The sequence below is a fragment of the Hoplias malabaricus genome, chromosome 14 (assembly GCF_029633855.1).
Source record: "Hoplias malabaricus isolate fHopMal1 chromosome 14, fHopMal1.hap1, whole genome shotgun sequence".
Classification (NCBI taxonomy): Eukaryota; Metazoa; Chordata; class Actinopteri; order Characiformes; family Erythrinidae; genus Hoplias; species Hoplias malabaricus.
Window position 1 is genome coordinate 12,622,274 of NC_089813.1, and position 21,260 is coordinate 12,643,533.

The 21,260-nt window shown below is 39.0% G+C and overlaps 1 protein-coding gene across 2 annotated transcripts in view; it reads right to left on the reverse strand.

Moving 5' to 3' along the window:
* The window catches only part of mib2 (MIB E3 ubiquitin protein ligase 2), a 72,527-nt gene that overhangs the window by 33,222 nt on the left and 18,045 nt on the right, over nucleotides 1–21,260 (reverse strand). For both annotated transcript variants that reach the window (XM_066643390.1, XM_066643389.1), the window contains exons 2-3: nucleotides 12,074–12,478; nucleotides 8,434–8,605 (exon numbers count right to left, since the gene is read on the reverse strand). In XM_066643390.1, coding sequence (XP_066499487.1) covers nucleotides 8,434–8,605; nucleotides 12,074–12,478 — 577 coding nt within the window. The remainder of the gene's footprint in view (nucleotides 1–8,433; nucleotides 8,606–12,073; nucleotides 12,479–21,260) is intronic.

Here is a 21,260-nt window from a genome sequence, read left to right on the forward strand (position 1 = left end):
CTTAACTGAGAGGGTATATATATATATATATATATATATATATATATATATATATATATATATATATATATATATATATATATAAAATCAGAGCATCTCTTGCAAAATGGATATGGCAAACATATGCTTAGCTGTTTCTCAGAGTGAAACGCAAGGCTTATGTTTCTCATGTGTGTCTCATTCCCAGCGTGTATATACATCAGTGTGTCAGCCTGTTCCACGATCAAAATGAATATTGGACAGATCTTGAACAGAGCACTGCACGTCTCAATTCGAAACACATGCGGCGAATAGATCTCGCAATAAGAGTAACGACAGGCAGCCTACGTTATGTCAACAAATTGGTAGCTAGTTCTTCCAGACAATTGTGAAACCAGTCTTTGCAAAACATCCCCCACTGTACTACGTTCTAAGCGAAGGCTAATACATACCTTATTGTAAAGATCTGGTCTGATCTCGGTGCAAAGGAGCTGCCTATTCCCATACTTTCTCCACAGGGTCAGCATGAAGGCTTGCTTTTCAGCTACAGCACTTCCACCACATGAATTCTGACATATCAATCCATCAGCATTCCCAATACTCCCTTCAAGGAGGGAAAGGGTCTGTCACTTTTCTGCCAATTACCCTCGATGACTTCTTGTTTTTTGTTTTTTTTCTAAGCAAGTGAATATTCCAGGAAAGCCAAATGGAGTGAGAGAGAGTGTAGGGTACCTAGCATATAATGGCACCTGTACTGCTTGAAGGCTTAGAGCAGAATAACAGCAAATCTCCAGCCTGCCGGACCTGCCCAGCCAAGGCGCATGTATGAGAGCAAAGGCCAGGTGTAATCCCCCAGACACTGAGTGTTTGTGTGGGTGTCAATGAAAAAAAAAAAAAAAAAAAAAAAAAAAAAAAAAAAAAAAAAAAGAGGTCAGTAGCTAAACTTAATCCCCAGACACAAGAACAGCACAAAACAAACAGCACAACTGATTTTTGTTTGTGTGCATTATTTTGTGTCAGTTTCACCTATTATGTCTGTTTATATACACATGTACTTAAGACAATAGGCATAGACAATATGGCCCTAAAAAAATATCATGATATTTCAGGGCATTTTTGTGATAATGGTATCCTTGGCGAAATATAAAACACTGAAAAATATCATATTAATTTCAAGAACATACTATTGCAACAAAATACATTTTAAAGTATAATAAGTATAAATGTAAGAGGAAAAAATTGTTATTTGTTTTAAAAAAATGTTTGTAATGTGTTTTTAAGATTAAATTTTATAAAAAATATTTTAAGAAAATACAGCAAAAAATACTTCACAGTAAATAACTACAAAATCTGTGCTTTTCTAAGTCAGTGTAGTGTTGCATTGGCTGCTTAGCTCTCCTACCTGCATTTTTGACTTTGCTAGTACTTAACTGGGTGCCTCTTCCTGAGGTGATGAAACAAATCAGTTTTGTTTTGTAGTTACAGATTCTTGCATGTCTTACATATTACCATGGTTTGTTGTATATTGTATATTCTGTGATCAAACAACCTCCACACTACTGAACTCACTCCCCTTTCTGGAGCAAACCCTTCCAACACAAAGCCAACTTCCTCAGTACTTGTTGTTGTGCATAAACTTCTCACGTAACAAAAATATGCCATACTATGTGAAGCTGAAGGACATCATTACGTAAACAAGTCAGAATATTGTTATTATCCCAATATGGATTTTTTGTTTTTTATTGAATATGGATTTTTTTTTCAAATATGGCACAGCCCTAGTAGAAATAGAAATAATAAAGTGCACTCCTTTTGGACACAGGCATTAAAGAGCACACATAGCTTTTATAAGCTCCATCGCAAAATCATGAAATCTGGAGCAAGCGCAAATAAGATCACTGCACTCAATGCCAAGCACTGGCTAGAGGGGTATAACACTCTCCAGCTACTTGGGCTGAGGTGCCTTGGAAGTATGTTCTCCAGAGTGTTGAAAAACCATCCAGTATCTTTGGGTGGTGTTAATAACGTGTTACAATACCAATATTCTTGTGGCTGAATGCCATCTAATCTTCCCAGAGTAGAAGATTTTAGGGTACTGTGATAGCAAAGAAGCAAAGATCAGAACTCAGGTAACCTCTTACAAAGCCATGTAAACACCTCTTCAACCACACAGGACATATGGACTTCCCTACAAGAACATCTAAAGCTCCTTCTGTAAAGCAGTCAAATGAGGATACAAGCTTAAATATAGACCAGGCTTGTGTGGGGTCATAACTGGGATGACCTCACATCACTTGTGGTCACAGCAAAATACTTCAACAGCGTGCAAGCAAAAATGTATATTTCATATGTAGATGTGCTACTACGTGGTAAGTGCTTATTATGTATTCGTGCTACAAATAAAAGAGATGATATTGCAGGAAAGTCCTACTTTAGGTGTCCCTTTAGTTCCACACAAATAAGAACACATCCTCTACAAAGAACTTCTGCACATTTTATTGCAGACATTTTTAATAATAGTAATAAAAGCCCAACAAAACAAACAAAATATATAAAAGTATGACCTATTTTTGGCCTGATTTGTAAACAGAAATCGAACAAAAAAATCAGCAGAATATTTTATGTTTATATATTCCCACTTAAAAAAATCAACAGAAAATGTCATTTCCCCAGGGGTGTTTATGTGACTGTACCCCCTAATCAAATTATTTGTTTATGTACAGTCTGGGCACAAGCTGTTGGCACAAGGTAAAGTACAAAGTTCACTGCATGCTTTTAGATTGATTATGCCATTATTTAAATCCAACTCGTCGTTTTTCTGAGAATGAGATACAGAGAGAGAAAGAGTTAGACCAAAACCACATACTCTAGCAAATATTTCAAGCTAAAATTAAAATAATATACAAGAAAGAATGTAAACTTCAGCATGTACCTACATCAACACTGTTATTTATTTATTTTTTTAGTCACATGGTTGCCAGATCTGGGTCAGCTCTCTTTCACCCTTCTGACATGGATACTTAATTAAGTGACGTAAATCTACCATTGCATCCTGAGGTAACTTCATGTCACCAACAACAAAACACGCAAACAATACAGCCAGGACAAACCTTCAAATCAATACACATTCTCCTCACACCACTTTAAATCGCATTAAAGTACACTTCACATGCCAGTCTCCAGGCTACAGGGCATGGATCAGGGGTTAGGCTTGTTTTGAAGGGAGATGCGATTATAGCGGATAAATTTCACAGTTGTGAGTGAAGGCCAAAAATGTAGGACGAATGGGTTATATAAGGAATAAACCTAAATGAAAAAAAGAGTTTTTGTCGAATGCATCCAGTTTCACAGAATTCTTTTTTTTTTTAAATGTTGCTGGTCGCTTAACAGTAACAAACCTAGCATTATTGTATTTTATCAATAGGTTTTTCCAAGCTGTGACTATTTGTTTACCCTACCCACCAATACACTGGAAAAGTGGTCTTAAAATCCAGACCAGGACTATTGCTGCCACTGCTAATACGCCTGACTCTCCAGGTATAGGTCACACCAGCCGGCTATTGTAAAATCCTGGCACTGAACCTGGATTAAAGATCCGGATTTGAAGACCTCTGCTTTAGATTTCCATAGGACAGCCTATGGTCAGCACTACTACTGTAACATAACTGCAAAGTCCATCACAGGGGTCTACTACTCCTGGCATTATTAGAAGGGAACGGATCCTCAGAGGCAGCTGATTATCATAGGACCAGGATTAGCAGCTAGCAAATGTGACAGTAGCGGATTAGCAAGCAGGAGGGTTGTTTTGATTCCTTGTCTTAGTAAACATATGGGTGAACATATGCTGCAAATCCCACACACATGCACACACTCACATACCTCAGTGGACAAATGTGCCCATGCAAAACGAGAAAACATTGGTGCAGGCAACATTCATACCTCGATATAGAAGAATGATACATTCTTCAATTTTTGTATCTAACCCGACAGAGGCTTCTTCTTGTGTTATGTGTCAAAGGCACACTTAAGTATCCTTTTAATAACAGTCACCAATCAAAAACAAAGGGTAAAAAAAAGTTCACCCTGAGAAATAGCCTAGATTTTCTTTGTTGACACTAATATTAGGCGTATATATAAAATAAATACTGGCCAATAAAAATCAGAGCTATATTTAAACACATTGGCAAAATGAGCTGAAACATTACTGATTTCAGAGAAAACCTCCTAAAGCTGTTCACAGCCCTTTCATTCCCTCAGGAAACACATCATAAGTCAGATATAAATACTGCATTCAACCCATTACTGTGAATTTACATCCATTAACTTGTAACTATATCAAAGATGGACATGCACCAAAGACAGATAATTAGCGTAAAGACCCCTTCAATCTCATCAACATTCCTGACAGTAGGAAACGATTTGCTCCAAAGTGAGGCCTGGAATCCTTGATAATGTAGTTAACCCAAATATGAACAAACCACTTAGTTCTTCATTTAGTTCTTCACTCCACTCATAGAACGACAAGAACCAGAACCAGACACTGCCTCTTCTAGCTAGGGAAGTCAGCGAAGAAATATTTTAGAGTTAACACTAAATTCATATTTGCTTCTCACCAAAGTCCTCAATAACATCTGCTAAACTGAAGCCTTTGTTAGGAAAAAAAACAAGTTGTGACTTTGAATGAACCATGGCATTTGTTTGCTCTGGTGCCTGAGGAAGAAGTTTTTCTTTGCTAGCTGCGTGTTGTGTATGGTAAGGAGGGAGAGTGATTGTGACTCTCGCATGATGTTCTTTCATTTCATGCTCAGCACTAGGAAATTTTTCACGGTCATGGTGGATTCTGAAGCAGAGTGTGGAGAGCTTTTTTCGGTTTCATAACTGCTGTCTAGTGTAGCTCTTTTTTGTTGGTGACCCCAGATGCACCGAAGTGGCAGAAGAAAGTATTAAACAGAACTGGAGTAGAAGTAAATTGATACTCATTTTACATTACAATATGAATTGTACACTACGCATCTTGATACTAAACATGGTTTTGGGTGCAGGATTCGAGCCCTTCCAAAATGTAAGAAAGAAAGTTAGTAAGTAAATAAAGAAATAATTAACAAGCAGTGATCAAAATTTAAGTTGCCTCATAAATGGAAGAAGCCATCCTACTACCTAGAGAGGGGAAATCCATTACGTTCTCTAGGATGCCTAGTCACAGATGGCTATGGCATTAACAGAGATCAAACTCATCGTCATGTAATGATTCAGACAATGCTGAGATAGAAAGTCAGCATTAATAGTTTATAATAGTTTACACTTTTACCATGACACCTTCAAAACTGGAGCAATAAATATGAAACAATCTATTTGGTTGGTTTTTACTCTTTCATTTCATTGGCGTAGATATTTTTTTAGATCCACAAATTAACAGCTGTTGTAAAGATAAGACTGCTCTTATTCACTCATCTTAAGTAAGCACATAAAAGTAGAAAGTGATTACAAATCAGTGCAAAGGAGAAGGACATATTTCTGGTTTGAGACAGGAAGAGAAGACAGACCACGATGCAAGTAAAAAGCGCCATAAAGTCCTCCCTTCTCTGCTTTCTGCTCACACCTACACCGCTGTACTCATAAAAATGAGCCCAACTGTTCTAAACACGCAAGTGTGAATTTCCATTTTCTACATGTCCAATCTTCCCCTGCAGAGCACAAATCCTTTTCATTTATCAGTTCATGGATACAAAAAAAAAAAGAAGTGATAACAGTGGGAGAGAGAGAGACTGAGCGAGGACAGTGAAAGCTCTTGTGTAAGATAAAGGAATGAAAATAGCAGCGTAAAAAAATTTTATAAAAGACAGACATTGAGATAGAGCTGTAGCCAGTGTTTCTCTTTCAGCTTTTGCGAGTTAATCTCAACAGATCATATAGCCAAATATGGCTGCGCGGTGTAGATGGCCGACAGCAAGCTTGGAATAGCTAAGGAATAAGTGGCTTGTTTACAGCAGGAGCCATTAATCAGTCTAAGAGGTATACGAGCTCATCCCAGCCCAACAGAACACACTTGGAGCACGCAAACTAATTGCGACAAAGACAAGCTTAACAGCAGCTTTGCTTCCGTAATGGAATTGTGCTTGGTGATCTTGTTTATAGACGGGGCGGAGGGTTTTGTTGGTGGTTGATGGAAAAAAAACAGCCATTCCATTATTTAAAGCACGAGAGAAAGAAGAGAAAGGAGCGATGAAGACAATGGGGCCGATTTGTCAGCAGGCCAAAATCAATCAATAAACTGTGCTGCCACTGAGACTTGTTAAAAATATATCTGCATTGTGGATGTTGACTTGGAAAAAAAAAATACGCTGCATGCACACAAAGTATCCTCTCTGATCATTAATTCAGCTCTGTTAAGATAGACCCACTTCTGATATAGACATTTAATCACATACAAACAGCTTGTTTAATCTATTAAAGGAAATCACTGTCAAATAAAACAGGATGCTCTGGATCTGCTGCTTGTGCTCCTAAGGTTATCATGTCCAAAGCCAAGCACTGTAGATCACTCTTACCATTGGGCTCTAGAGCAAACAGTAAACAGCACTCTCTTTAGTGACAGAACACCAGTCATATCTCTGGGATGAGCCTGTATAAGAACTAATTGTCCAGCATCAGTATCTGACCGGGGTAAAGCTCATGGCTGAATGCAATTAGATCCTCACATAATTTGTCCAACACCTTAAGTAAAGGCTTCCCTCAACAGAACAGGCTGTACTTGTAGTAAAGAAGATGCAATGGAAACGAGTGAAAGTGAAATAGAAAATACATTTTATGGACATCTTCTACATACGTTTATAGTCATTAAAAGAAAATTGGTAGTGTGGTATTGTTAGTGTAACATTACAGAGAAAGAGGTGGTGTTAGTGTTTAAGCTTACAACCTTTTTAAAAAAGTGATAAATGTATTATGATGAATTCTCAGGCATAAACACTTATCACTGGTGTAAATGTAATTACAAATAAGTGAATATTCTCATGCTCTTTTTTTAAATTATGGTAACTGTTGCATAATAGTAAAAATGATAATCATCATTTTATTCAACAAAAAAAATACCCTAAAAATTAAGAAGCTGGAAAATGGCAAGAGAGAAGGATTTATTCGTCACCGCATTCTTTATGAGTTCCATCAAGGAAAAAGTGCATGTGGATCGATTTGTTCTGTTCTTAAGGATAATATTGTATCCAAAAGTATGTTTAAGTTTTGGTTTAGATGATTTACAGATGGGGAATTCGTGAACACAACATATTTGTGAATTATGAATTCTTAGGTTAGTTTTTGTTGTAATTCTTAATAATACACAATAGTTACAGTAAAATAGCAAACGTAGGAGAATGTTTTAATTTTGAATTACAATAGAACATTACACAAAAAAGCTTTAGAAGTTAATTGTACACCTAATACAGCCAATAAATATGTATTGTGTTTTTGGGCCAAAACACTCCTTATACCTTGTGAGAATTAGAGCTAAACTGCTCTACGCTGTTAAAAGTAAATATACATACAATTTAAAACAGGCTGTTTGCATAGCTGTATTTGCGCATATGAAATGCATGGACTGAACGCTACATTTCAAAAACCAACTTACTACATAGTACATTTAACTCTTTACTGGTCTTTAAATCACATCAGTTATTGAAGAACCTGCTCAGACATGGTCTCCTGCCCTAGTTCTTGTACACGACTCCAGTGTGGGATGTAATACCATGTGACGCAGTGTTTTTCTCCCTTACTAGGAATTCGGTCACACCTGCATGGTGTTCACAGTGTGGGCCACAGACTCTCCAGGTGCACATTTGTAGTTCACAGGTAAACACTTTCACTACAGCTACAATACGGGCATTCCTTAATGTTTATAAATGCTCCGTGTGTTTCACGGCTTCTAAAATTATTTAGTTCTCCAGAAACACCTGGAGACATTTCTGCATGAGGTATATGCGCATAAGGTCATCATTAACACAAAGGTACAATAATAATAATAAAACAAAAACAGTTAAAGAGGATCTAACTACATTGGCTGCCTCTCTCTGGCAAAACAAATCGGTAAAACTTTCAAAATCAAACTGAGTACTTTGTTGCCGACAGTTAAGAAGAAGCTGTGCATGTCTGTGTGCTGTAACAACATGCAGCTTATCTTTACCGTATCCAAAAATATGTAAGCATCAGGTTCGCCTCTCACGCTGCACAAAGTATGGTGAGGCAGAATTAAGTGTGGTTTATGTAATAACATGCTATGTTCATTGGGAAAATGAGAAGAACAACCTGACATTCAGACAAAGCTGCCGGGAACAGAGAGGTTGAGAGTGCAGCCACGCGGAAGAGTGATTCAGAACAGAGAGAGAGACAGATAGAGAGAGAACATAGAGAAAAGACAGATGGGGAAGAGAAGTGAAGAAAAGAGAAGAGGTTTGGTATACTCACGGCTGAGAATGTGCAGTCTCGTAGCGCTCAAAGGCATGAGAGAGGTCATGTTTGTTGTTCATGTAGCAGTGTGTACACAGGTCGTAGTCGAAACATACTTTGCACTTCCAGCGCATTCCCATGATGCCATGCTTCTTGCAGCTGTCGCAAATGATGTTGGAGTGGCGGACACCTAGGAAGAGGAGGACATGAACAAAGATGCCAACAAGCTACATAAAAGGAACAAGAACCACACAATCACTCACATCAAAGCCTCGACACCCCTCTGCTGCAAAACCCGGAACAAATGAACAACAGACAAATGTGAATTTTAATTGGTAGAGTTTTATATGTGAAATATTCCCAAATTGAGCTAGTTGACTATAGCTAAGAAAAAGGCCCCATTTACACCCAGTCTATAACAGGCATCCAGAAGGTGGCCATTTGAAGTGTACTGTGTTAAATGCAGGTGTGAACAGGGTGCATTATATCTTTGAGTATTATGAGTCGGGTCAGACTGTGTTCTAGTCACTCAAACTACATTCAGAGATAGAAAAAGTGCACATAACACTGTAGTATTTCAATTCATCCTCAACAGCATCAAAGGACTACCTTAGGCAAAAATATATCAACAGAAGCAGAATCTGTGCTGTAGCTTATTCCTCTCCTGTTTAATCATCAAGCTGCATGGTCTTATGTTTGTAAATGTGTGAATTATGCTTCATCCTGCCACAAAATCTTATAAAATCTACAAAAGTAACAAACGTAAACTGCTTTGTCTCACTGACCACTTAGAGTCAGATCACTCAAAATTGATAATAATAATAGCCAAAAGTGTGTAAAAATAATAAAAACAAAAAGTGTGAACAGGGCTGGTATGTTTACCAGGGCATTTAAAGCAGTAGTTCAAAATTCTTCTTAAGGCTTCTTGATACGACTCAAAATACCTCACTGCATTTGTAATGACACTAGTGCTGTCCATATTAATGTGTAAAATCACACAGGAATTTATTGTCTTCATTTTACCAAATCTGGACCTCAACTTCCTCCAATATTTCACTCTTTTCCAAAGCATAGTAATGTATTAGCTTTTTATTTAGCAATGTAAATACAGCGTCACTACTGTTGAGTTCAGAAAGCAGTTTACATTAATTTATACTGAAATATATATTAAATATCAGTGTGTCTCTGTGTTGAGCTTAAATTTTTAATAGTGAAAACTTCAGTCTTAAGAAGTGACAGTGAAATTAATCTCAGCAAATTGTGTTTTTTAAAATATATCCACACCCTTAAATGCTTCATCTCACAATGAAAATATACCAACTAAATATGCCAAAAATGATTTTCCACTGACAACTCCTGTGAACGACTGATGATTCTAAACACTCCACAAGAACACTCTATTGGATTAAATTTAAGTTGTTGACAGCACACAATAAAACATTCAGTAAATGGTTTCAGGTTATTTTTTGTCTATTGCACAAATCTGTGATACAGCTACTGCCAAAGTCGATGATAAAGCAACACTTCAGGGACACTATATTACACAGCTCTAAACAGAAATACATCTGTGAAACTGTGATTTTGGAAATTTTGTAATGTTCCACTCTCCCTGACTAAGGAACTGACACCGTACCAATTACTGATTTCAGTTCTTTGTCTTGAACAGTGACATGATTCCAGTTGGCGGTCCCACAGCTGCTTGGACTGAAATGTATCTAATCCCTGTCAACCCCCAAACACTAAAATGTGCCTGAAACCAGAACATGCAAAATATTACACAGTCAAAGCCCAAGTTAGGAAAGTGAAGGCAAATAATAATGAACAATCTGGAGTCTGCCCTCCTGCTGGGTTTGAACCCTAAATCTGAGGATTCTAGAGAATCAACGAATCATACAGATTTACTACAGAATCTTATAACGTGTCTAAATCTACAACTGGCCTCATTTTAAAAGATACAACCAAGTAAGACGAGTGCACAGGGACTAGTTATTCTCGGATATTCAAGAATAAGAGAGCTGCCCTCAGTTGTGATGAGCCCATGAGGCAAAAAAGACTGGAAACAGAGCTCAAACTGTGCTGCATTCATTTAAAAGAAGCTTGCTAATGAGTATTCTCCTTACAGAGCCGTTGCCCTTTAGGAATACACTGCTTCTCAAGACCAAGACTCTCTCTGACTCTCACTCACTCATCCTCACTCTTTCCCATGCTCTTTCGCTCCATTAATCTGAAGCATATCATTTGAGGCAGAAGAATGCTGCTTTTAATCATGTGGAGAAAGAGGCATCTCCGTTTAGCGATAAGTGTTTTACTTGGGTATAAATACAGATGGGCCCTCTGTGCCTAAAGACTGCTCTGAGGGAGACAGAGACAGAGACAGGGAGGGAAAGGATAAACAGAGAGAAATGAACAGGCATACACAGGCTTTGCAGCTAAAGGCTTTAACTTAATCCAGCAAGTTAAACTGCTGCTGTGGGCAAACATAACACACAAGTGCATACACAGTACAGACCTGGACCACTGGAGGGAGTGAGAGACAGAGGTGTGTTCAGAAGATAATGAATGCTGCACAAAATTGAATTGCTCTTCGTGCATAAGAACAAGAAAAACAGGGCAGCTGGGCAGTTAGGCTACTGTTCCTGGAACTGGAATGTTAGCTTCTGTCCAAGGAATTCTCTGCAATTTGTAGCCGGTAGTTTATTAATCTATGCTTTCTTGAAGTTCCTAATAAATTATGATAGGTATCAAAACTTTTATTCTGTATCAATTATTCATGTTAGGTCTTTGAATAAATGAGTAAAAGAGTGAATCACATTTATTTCAGCCCTTAGCTGAAGGTTAAATTCTAGCGTCTTTGGTTACAGCAACATTTAAAGTGAAACTGGAAGTTTCAAAAAACATCACCAAACAAGCTACTGCATTTAGCTTCATATTACAGAGAGTCAGGAGAGGGTGATTACACATGATGAATGCTTTTGAAGGCATATGACGTCTTAAGTTTAACTTCATTAAAGTCCAGAAGCATTTCTCTACGATCACTACAGACTAGCAGTAGAGCACAGCTGTTGTTTTTTGGGTTCTGATGATATATCAGGCTCGGGAAGGGTTGACCTATTTTGTAGGGGAACATTTTAACCACTACAACTTGTAATTCAGGGCAAGATAACACTTGAAAACAAGGGATTTGGGAAATTGGAATTCATCCTTGATGTTCCCTCACAAACCCTAAAAAAGAAAGCTGACTTATTACTAAAATATACTGTTGATTATTAGAACTAGATAAAGCACATTGCGCTCTTCCCTCTAATGTTCTCATTTGTGGACTCCTCTAGCTGTAGTCAGGCAATGCACATTATGTGTTTTTTGGGAAGAACTTTTGGAAGGAGCGCTGAAGGTAAAGGGAGGGATTCATTTCAATTGCATTTTAGAAAAACTAACTTACAGTTGATGATTTCTACAAAATAATTTGAACCCATAGCATTAGGTAATACATGATATTTATTGATAACTATATTGATTACTGATTACTGAAAAAATGTTAAGCATATGATATTTGTCATTACATTCTAATGAGCATTTTTGAATCTGTAAAGGCATTTTCCCCCCGCATTAATTAGAATCTGGTTTAAACACCAATCAGGTTAAACACTGAGGGGCTTACCTATCTGTGCATTGTCGTACAGCAGCAGGTCGTACGCGCCCTGGTACCCTGTTCGGTAGTTAGTGCGCGTGCCACTGTCCCACTGCACCACCACAGTTTTGTCAGGTGTGGTGGTGCTGCCCTGGCGTCCCACCTCCACTACAGTGCCCACGTGGCCCTCGCCATCATCCTGGTTGCCCCACTTCCAGTCGACACCGCGCACCACACGCATGCCCACCTCCATGGCGCCGTGGGCCGGGGGGCTGTTGCAGCCGGCCTCTGCACTCCTCTTACGGTGGGAGCGCCCCACTGGCGCCGGGTGCGGAAGGGTGGCGCTGGCTCCGCTGGGGCCAGCCGCACGTGAGCGAGCCGGTGGGAGCGGAAGGGTGCCGAGCAGGGGGCTCTCTGGAGACAGGTCAGGGGTGACTGTAGAGAGATGGAGAGAGAAGGAGATGAAGGTTACACAGTTGAGAAGAAGAAGTGTTTAGCTAACAATAGAATATGTCAATATTATTAAGGGTGTCTTCAGGCCCATTTACCCCTGTCATTACCATCTTAGGTGATATGATAACAAGGAACTGCCAAAAAAAAAATCGCTCATGTTTCAGTACAGACTGTCACAAACATTCTGAACACTTAGTCCTCCAGGCTCACATATGAATGAACGGTACAGGACACACTGAAAGAAACTAGGGCAATGATACAGTTGATATGGGTGGTACTTTGTTGCTGGTAAGTATACATAAGGACATATACCCATTCTTATTACAGTTGTATGAGATTCACTCTACCCTTTTTACGCTTGTATTTAGTGCTCGTCACTTATGATCTGATCAGATGCATGCTAATGGCAGGTGTGAACACGGTCATTGTTTTCTAAATCAGGGTCTAAATCATTATTTTTTTACTTATTTCAATACTCCACGGTTTTGCCCATTTTTTCCCAATCATCCACAATCCCACCTCCATAGCTAGCCCCCGCACCCCATCACAAACAATGCCACCAACTTCAAAAGGTGACTGTGACCATGCACTTCCTCCAAGATATGTGACATCAACAACCACTTCTTTTCAAATTTCCACTAATGTAAAGCCAGTGGACAACCTCGCACACGGAGGGGGTACAAGATCTATCAGATCAGCTGACAGACACTCGCACCAGATAGCACTGCACACACTAAGATAAAAGGAGATGGGGGGCCATTCTACCCTCTAAGAGAGCATAGGCAACTGTGCTCTCTTGGACTCCTAGCATAGAGTCTACGTAGGGATCTTTTTGGTTTATTCCTACTCTGGGAAATGTGTGGGAAAAGTTGATTTAAATGAGTAGGTTTTGATAAAATTTATTGTGTGATTCTTCTAAGTCAAATGAAACAGAGATGAGATATATAATGACTTTTTACTGTTATAAACTTTGTGAATATATAGTGGCTATTATCTTTACCTAAAGAACTCTGATTAGCTGCACGTTTAATTAATAACAGTATAATTTGTCCTGTTTCAGTGGATTTAGTGTGGTACAGTTTGTGAAATGAATGTGAATATCTTTCTTCTAGTGCATTGATAATGAGATATGCATTTTGCCATATTCCCAACCGCTTCTATTAAACTAGCCTAGCAGCATCAGAAAATATCAAACTAGACAATGGTTGACTGTTTGTTGACAATTAAAAGGAAGCCTAACAACGTTACAGTCATAAAACAAAAACAAATACATTACAGGAAGGATTCTAAGCCCTGGTCCTGGAGTAAACCTGCTAGGCTTATTTTAGTACTGCACTGGTCAAACCAGATCAGACTAACCCTCTAATTAACAAGCCCTTCCAAGGTCCCTTCTTCCTGAATGTATGCATGTGTGTTTATGTGGGTATGCGGTAGAGGAATATCACTAAAATTCAAGAAGTACCCCAGGATCAGGATGGGAAACCATGAAACAACATGTATGAAACTTATGAAAACTTAAATATAAAACTTCCAAAGACGACCCCACTCTAGGGGCAAAGTCAGAGGGAAGTGCTAAACATTTAATAGGTTGATTAATCAAATAGTGTATAGTTTTTCACAACAACTCTGAGTTTTAAAAGACAGTTTTTTATTTTTTAGCAAAAATTATTCATTCATTCATTATCTGTAACCGAGGGTAATCAGGGTTGTGGTGGGTCCAGAGCCTACCTGGAATCATTGGGTGCAAGGCGGGAATACACCCTGGAGGGGGCGCCAGTCCTTCACAGGGCAACACACACACACACCCTACGGACACTTTTGAGTCGCCAATACACCTGCAACGTGTGTTTTTGGACTGTGGGAGGAAACCGGAGCACCCGGAGGAAACCCACGCGGACACGGGGAGAACACACCAACTCCTTACAGACAGTCACCCGGAGCGGGAATCGAACCCACAACCTCCAGGCCCCTGGAGCTGTGTGACTGTGACACTACCTGCTGCGCCACCGTGCCGCCCCAGCAAAAATTATACTGACCTTAAAGAGAAAGTGTAGGGCATTCAGTTGGTGTTAAAATACTAATAATGAACAGGCATGTTTTCTATGCAAATTTCTATTCAACAACAGCTTTGTAATTTGTTTCAGACTGAAGATAGTGTAAAGAATGCCTTTGTGGGCATAAAATACATAGATCATATAAAAACAAGCAGCAGAATTAATACACAACAGCATACAGATGTAAGAACATCAGCTGTGGAAATAATTAGAGGTTGCCACATAGCCCATAACACAAAGCAGCATTTTAATAAATTATACCAACATCCTGATGAACAGTCCTTGAGTAGTTAGTGAAGCTAGTTTGTCAGGTTCAAGGTAATTTCAGGCTCAGTGCATGGCTCCACTGTGCTGACTTGAACAGTAAGCCTATTTTGGAAACAGCTCAAGGGCACCTTAAATTTGACTACTTAGCTTGCTAACTGACTCGTGCGTCGCATTATGCAGCTGCTCTAAATATGACATTGTGTATTCCCATACCCACATAGCCTAAATAATACACAAAACCAAAGAAATCTCACTTGCACTAATTAGGAAAACACAAGGACATCATCTGATATGAAACTAGGCCAGCTAAATTTTCGGCAGATAGAAGCAGACGTGATGCTGACAAGCTGACCTTGTGACAAATATTAGTCCAGTCCGTTTTCCTTCCGGATCAGTGACCACACTGCTGCACATACAGTCTTTCTCGAGTGGAAGTAAAATAGTTCTCTGGGTCCGACCACAGTGTGTCCCAGTAAGCGGATCTTCCTTTAGCAAGAGCTTCACAAAGACATGGCCAATGTTAGTGACCTGGCCTGAGCACTGATAAAACAGCTGGACAATGTGACACACATAAACAGAAACTATATAACTGCATTGAAACCGAACAGCCTGTTCATTTCAGTCTGTGCCCCACATGTTAATTACATTAGAAAACTAGGTTTTGTTGGTTTTGAAAGGGAAAATAAGATAATATCCTGCCTAAACTTCCTGCACAGGCTACAATTTATATTAGTTTTGATTTTGATGTGTGTGTGAAATTAGCAAATAGAAATGTGAAGTTGTTTTCTACAAACATCTAGGATTTCCAGTATCTTTAGTTACAGAACATTTTCTATTGTAGTTTTAGCTTAATATATATGTAAAATACTTACTTTCTGGGGAAAGTAGCTCCTTAAATATTTAAAGATTAATGTAAACAAACAGCAGACTTTAAGACAGCTGTAATACATTCATACATTTGAATGAATGTTTACATTTTGTGTGTTTGGTGAACAAAAACCTGTACCTGTAAAAGATTTTGTTTTACTGACTGTGTAGAAGATTTGTACATGTCTGTTTTCCCTTGGAATATCAACAAAGCATGGAATTTGACTAGGGCAACGTTTGGCCTCAAAGTAGAAAAGGTATTAAATATATTGCAGTGCATCAGGCAACACAGGTCTCTCTCTTTCATCTAATTCCTTCCCCTGTGCCTTTCTGTGGTTAAAGTCGGCAGTGGCAGGAATCAGGAACGGCCTGGTCATGGGAAGTTTAAACAGAGCAAACGCTGATTTTATCATCCTGTCCCTGTGGCAGCGTTACGCCATCGCTGCACTGAGCTGGCTGGCTATACATGACAGGTCACATCAGCTAACTGTGTGTGGGAGTGCGTGTCTGCATGAGGGGGAGCAAGAGAGAAAGGAACAAATAGCATAAATCCACTATTATTCAGGGCAGATGGAAAGCTGAGACATTTGACAGTTCGCTTTCTAAAATTGCTCAGTTCTAAACAGCAGTCAGTCTTTTTCTCAGCTCACAGCATCTCCAACACATAGACCCTGTCATTACACTCTCACACCCACACACACTGTCAAAGATTGGCTGCGTGCAACTTCATATAAAACCATCATGTGTCTTTCTTTTTCCCCATGTTGTAATACACCAATATTCCTAACAATTTAGGAGTGTATTAATCATAAATAAGGAAAAATGACAAGATTATAACAGTTAAGGCATTCAAGTTAAAGTACCATTATTTAAAGTACAAATATAGCAGATGCTTAATTATCAATGAACTAAAAACACACGCACGAAGTGGCAGGCAGTCATCCCAGTACCTCAGGGGGTAAGGTGTCTTGCTCAAGGGCACTTCAGCTGAGGATGTTATAGGGATGAGGCAGCACTTTTCCTTCACTCTTTCACCCCCAATTTCCTGCTACTCATGAGGATCACATCGTCAACCTTTAAACATGATTTCTCGAAATATTATGCAACATCTAACCAATATCTACCTGCATAGGAACCATGTTTGTTGAGTGGTCATACAGCAGCACAGATTCTGCCACCAATAAAGCACAATTATATCTCTTAGTAACTACATCTAAATAACTAAAAGCTAACTACACTGGCGCTCCATCCATTGTGTGGTCCTGCCTCACGGCCTGTGATTCCCGGTCGGCTCTGGACCAACCATATCCCTGAACAGGGTGAAGAACTTAGAAATAATAAAATGTAAACAAGCAAAAATTATATTTTTACTAAATAATACACTATATGGACAAAAGTCTGTTAAACCTACAGGGAAATTTATTCCATCCCATTCTAAATACATAGGCATTAATACGGAGTTGTGAGGTTAGACACACATGTTAGACGAGAGGGCCTGGCTCACAATCCCCATTCTACTTCCTCTCAAATGTGTTTGATAAGATTGAGGTCAGTCAATTTCTTACACACCAAATTCACCCAACCATGCCTTTATGGACCTTGCTTTGTGCACTGGAGCACAGTCATGCTAGAACAGCGAAGGGCATTTCCTAGCCTTTTGACAGAAATTTGGAAACATACATTTGTCCAAAATCTCTTTGTGTGCTAAAGCAATAAGATATGCCTTCACAGGAACTAAGAGGCCTAAGTCAACCACTGAAAAACCATAGCACTATTGCTACTCCTGCAAGTCGTTACAGTTTTCCAGTTTTCACAGAGCAGTCAGGCAGATAACGTTCTCCTGTCACTCAACAAAATCAGACTCGTCCATCAGAATGCCAGAGAGAAATATGATTTGTCACTCCACTGAGCATGTTTCCAGTGATCCAGAGTCCAGTAGCAATGTCTTTACCCCACCCCATCCGATGCTTGGCATAGTCTATGGTGATGTAAGCCATGGAAAGCCACGCTATGAAACTCTCGGCTCACAGTTTTTGTGCCGATGTTAATATTACAGACACCACTGTGTAACTTCACATGGTCTGCCACTTTGTAGCTGAGCTGGTATGGTTCCTAAAAAGTTCCGCTTTTCAATAACACCACTCAGAGTTGATAGTTTTACGTCTAGGAGGGAAGAAAGTTCACAAACTAACATGGTGCAATGTTAGAATCCTCCTACAGAACTACACTTGAACTCAGTGAGCCCTTTAGAATGACTCATTCTTTAAAAAATATTCGCAGACTTTCCTCAAAAATATTTAGGTGAGTACTAATCTATTAATATTTCACCAACCCAAGCAACATTATGTTCTTGCTGCTGCCATCCAGCAGACAACACAGAAGCATACAGTACCAGACAGCTTAGGGACAGCTTCTTTCTGCAGGCCATCAGATTGCTCAACAGCCAGAAGCACTCCAGCATGGCCTGTACTCTCAAACACTCACACGGACAGTCTACTGTAACTGCTCTACAACCACAGATACTCTGCAGAGTACATCACTTATAATAACGTGGACATTAATTATAAGTGTGATTAATTCAAAGTATGGTAAATGTAAGTTTATTGTGCTATGACTTTAATGAATTACAGATAATGAATCTGAGCTTTCCCCAAGTTGCTTGTCTGCAGTTTGAAAGGAACTGTAGGTAGAATTTTTTTACCTTATTATTACAGTGTAAAATCATTGTGAGTCTCCACTGACCTTTAATAGGGAGAATAGAACCTCTGTCATTGCTACTCCAGGCTCAGATATTGCACTATGTAACTTAGGAACCACCAAATGCTGGTAGGTGTATTGGCTGTGCAAGTGTGTGAGTGACTGTGTGTGTGTGAAAACATGGTTTGGCTCTCTATCCATTGGGTGTTTCCTGCCTTGTGTAAGTGCTGAAGTGCTTATAGAAAATGAATTAATACAAATATTTGAAATAATAATAATAATAAAAAAAATCATACACATGCTCAAAAATGAGTTTTGTAGATATTAATGTTTTAGGGTAATACTAAGAATGTAGAAGTTCACTGATTGTTCAAGGCCAGCAAAATACTGCTTGTGTCAGCCCTATCACAAGGCTAATAAGTCAGCTTCTGTTACATTAGTCACTGGATTAGTCTATATTTGCTTCCTTGTTAAATTCATAAATCGCTACCGCTTCCAAAAACATATGGGGGGTGGAAGGGAATTTACCCAGCAAGGGCAAATGGGACTGGCAGCATTTCCACTGGGAGTGTGGAGAATTAAGGCTTAGCCTGTTTTTTCCGGGATTAATAACCCCAGGATGCCATTTGACATTCAGCCCAAAAGCACATGATACAACCAGAGTGCACATCCACTTGCACCCTGTGATCGCAAATAAAAAACAACAACAACAACAAAATGGTCCCAAAGCTGCGTATGTGCCCACAAAAGCCGTCCATCATTTCGATTACTTTTAAACACCTTCACAGATTTGTACTGATTTCCTGAACACAGTAGATAAAGTCATGAGATGAACGTAAAGGCTGTAAAGCTTTTTTATAATGTGAAGGAAGAAATCTGCAGAGAAGCCTGGTCCGCCAGCAGCAACAGAGTCATTCACATTAAGCGGATGATGTATCAGTCTGAAGTCCTGCCAATTCACCTGAATCATTCTCAGTGAATCACTCATTCAAGTCTTCTACTGATCATAAAAAAAATAGAAAATTATGTAATTTTAAGAAACATATTACAGTATATTGACAAAGTCTAAGTGCTAAGACCTCTGAGCAAAATGAGTGAAAATGGGAAAGGAAAATAAAGGGAACCAAGTAAAATAAAAACACTTGCTCCTCACTCCTGGGCTTTCACTTCAGGCTAAAGAGCGGCACATTGTAGTTTAAAGAAAAAGGCACTGAAACCAGTCATTATGAGAAGGGCTAAGTAGACTGGGTAAGAAGGTGCTGTGTTGTTTGATCCTTGGGGTATATTGATGAAAACATGTCTCTTACATTTTATTAATACCACAGGGAACTAACTATGTTTACTTGTAGAAAAGGTGTATCATGTATAATGCCACTTTAAATTAATTTCCTATTCTGTATTTCTTTTGCAAGCATAGCACTTTAACTCTCATCTACAGTGGACCACAAGCTCCTATGTATTGGAAAACAAGTTCCTAGTGTGTAAAAACCTGATTCTAACCATTGTTTTGTCTATCCGGCCACAGGGTACATCCCAGTTCACAAGCAATGTCTTGGCAGGGAGCTAATGTTCATTTCAGGCATTTAAACATCTATATTCCATAACAGAAAGGTTAAGTCCAGACTGTAACTTTGACATTTACATTCAGAAATCTTGGTATCTGATTAAGGAGCCTGCATTTTGTCGTGTTAAACTGGAATCTGAAGTCGGGGTGGTTGCTGTGAGGGCAGTTACAGCACACACACTAAGACTTCCAGTGATTCATTAGCTTACATATCTGTTTAGCACAGCATTCGAACTAAAACTCATGGCTAGAACAGAATGATCGCAATGTAGGGGGTGCATGTTTAATTATGACACATTAATTTCACTAATAACTCTGTTCAGGACTGCCATTTAGCATAATGTAGCAACTCTATTACACATCACGTAATCATGTTTCATTAACTGGCAGTGAAAAAAAATGGAACCATCTGTGAATGATGAAAAGCCAGCAGTGCATTACAACACCAGTGTCATAAATGCCAATTGAAATGAAAAAGACTCTACCAAAGACATTCGTTCAGCAAATATATAAAAACGCCTGGACTTCAACATAAAAATACTGGATTTGCTATCAGTCACGCAGTGGTGCTGCAGTAATGGTCCACACTGAATAATGGCAGGTTTGGACTGTGTGATTATTATCAATATAAAGCTATTACAAACAGAAATTGCACCTCATGAACAAATTCTTTGATACCGAGCTCAAATCGATGGTCTCTGGACATGTACTGTGACATTTTTCACCGCCTTTGCAAACAAAGGCAGCCTACGATAAAGTTCTAGCGGTGTCAAAACTCGCACAATGTGACGCTGCTAACAGCCTGTAATTGTTTGGAATAACACAAGCAGAAAGTTGTCATTTTCTCATACGGCATACTTCTAAAATTCAGTAGATATGAGATTTTACAGTTGGTCATTATAACTGACCACGATTTCAGCTGCTCTATCTCATGCAGTGTGACATGCAGTAATCCTATAAGACAGCTGTTATCGTAAAATGTATACTGGCTTTATCTCAGCAGATCTATAGAACAGAGAGTGTGTGTGAGTGGACTACGGCCTGCTCCTCTGCCAAAAGCTTTAAGCATATCAGCACAGTTCTGTATCTCATTAGCAACAAGACCAAAATTACAAAAGACAACTGTGGACAGTTACTCGATGATCCATCAGATCACAGTGCCCTCTGATAAGGGTTAGCTGTAAGGGCAGCCTGGATATTTTGTGACCTCTTTTAAAAGCTGAGGTCTTCAAATGTGGTGAATGCAAGTTGAAGATTAGTAGATGAATAATAAGCCGCAACAGGACACAACATTATAAGAATGATATATAATATT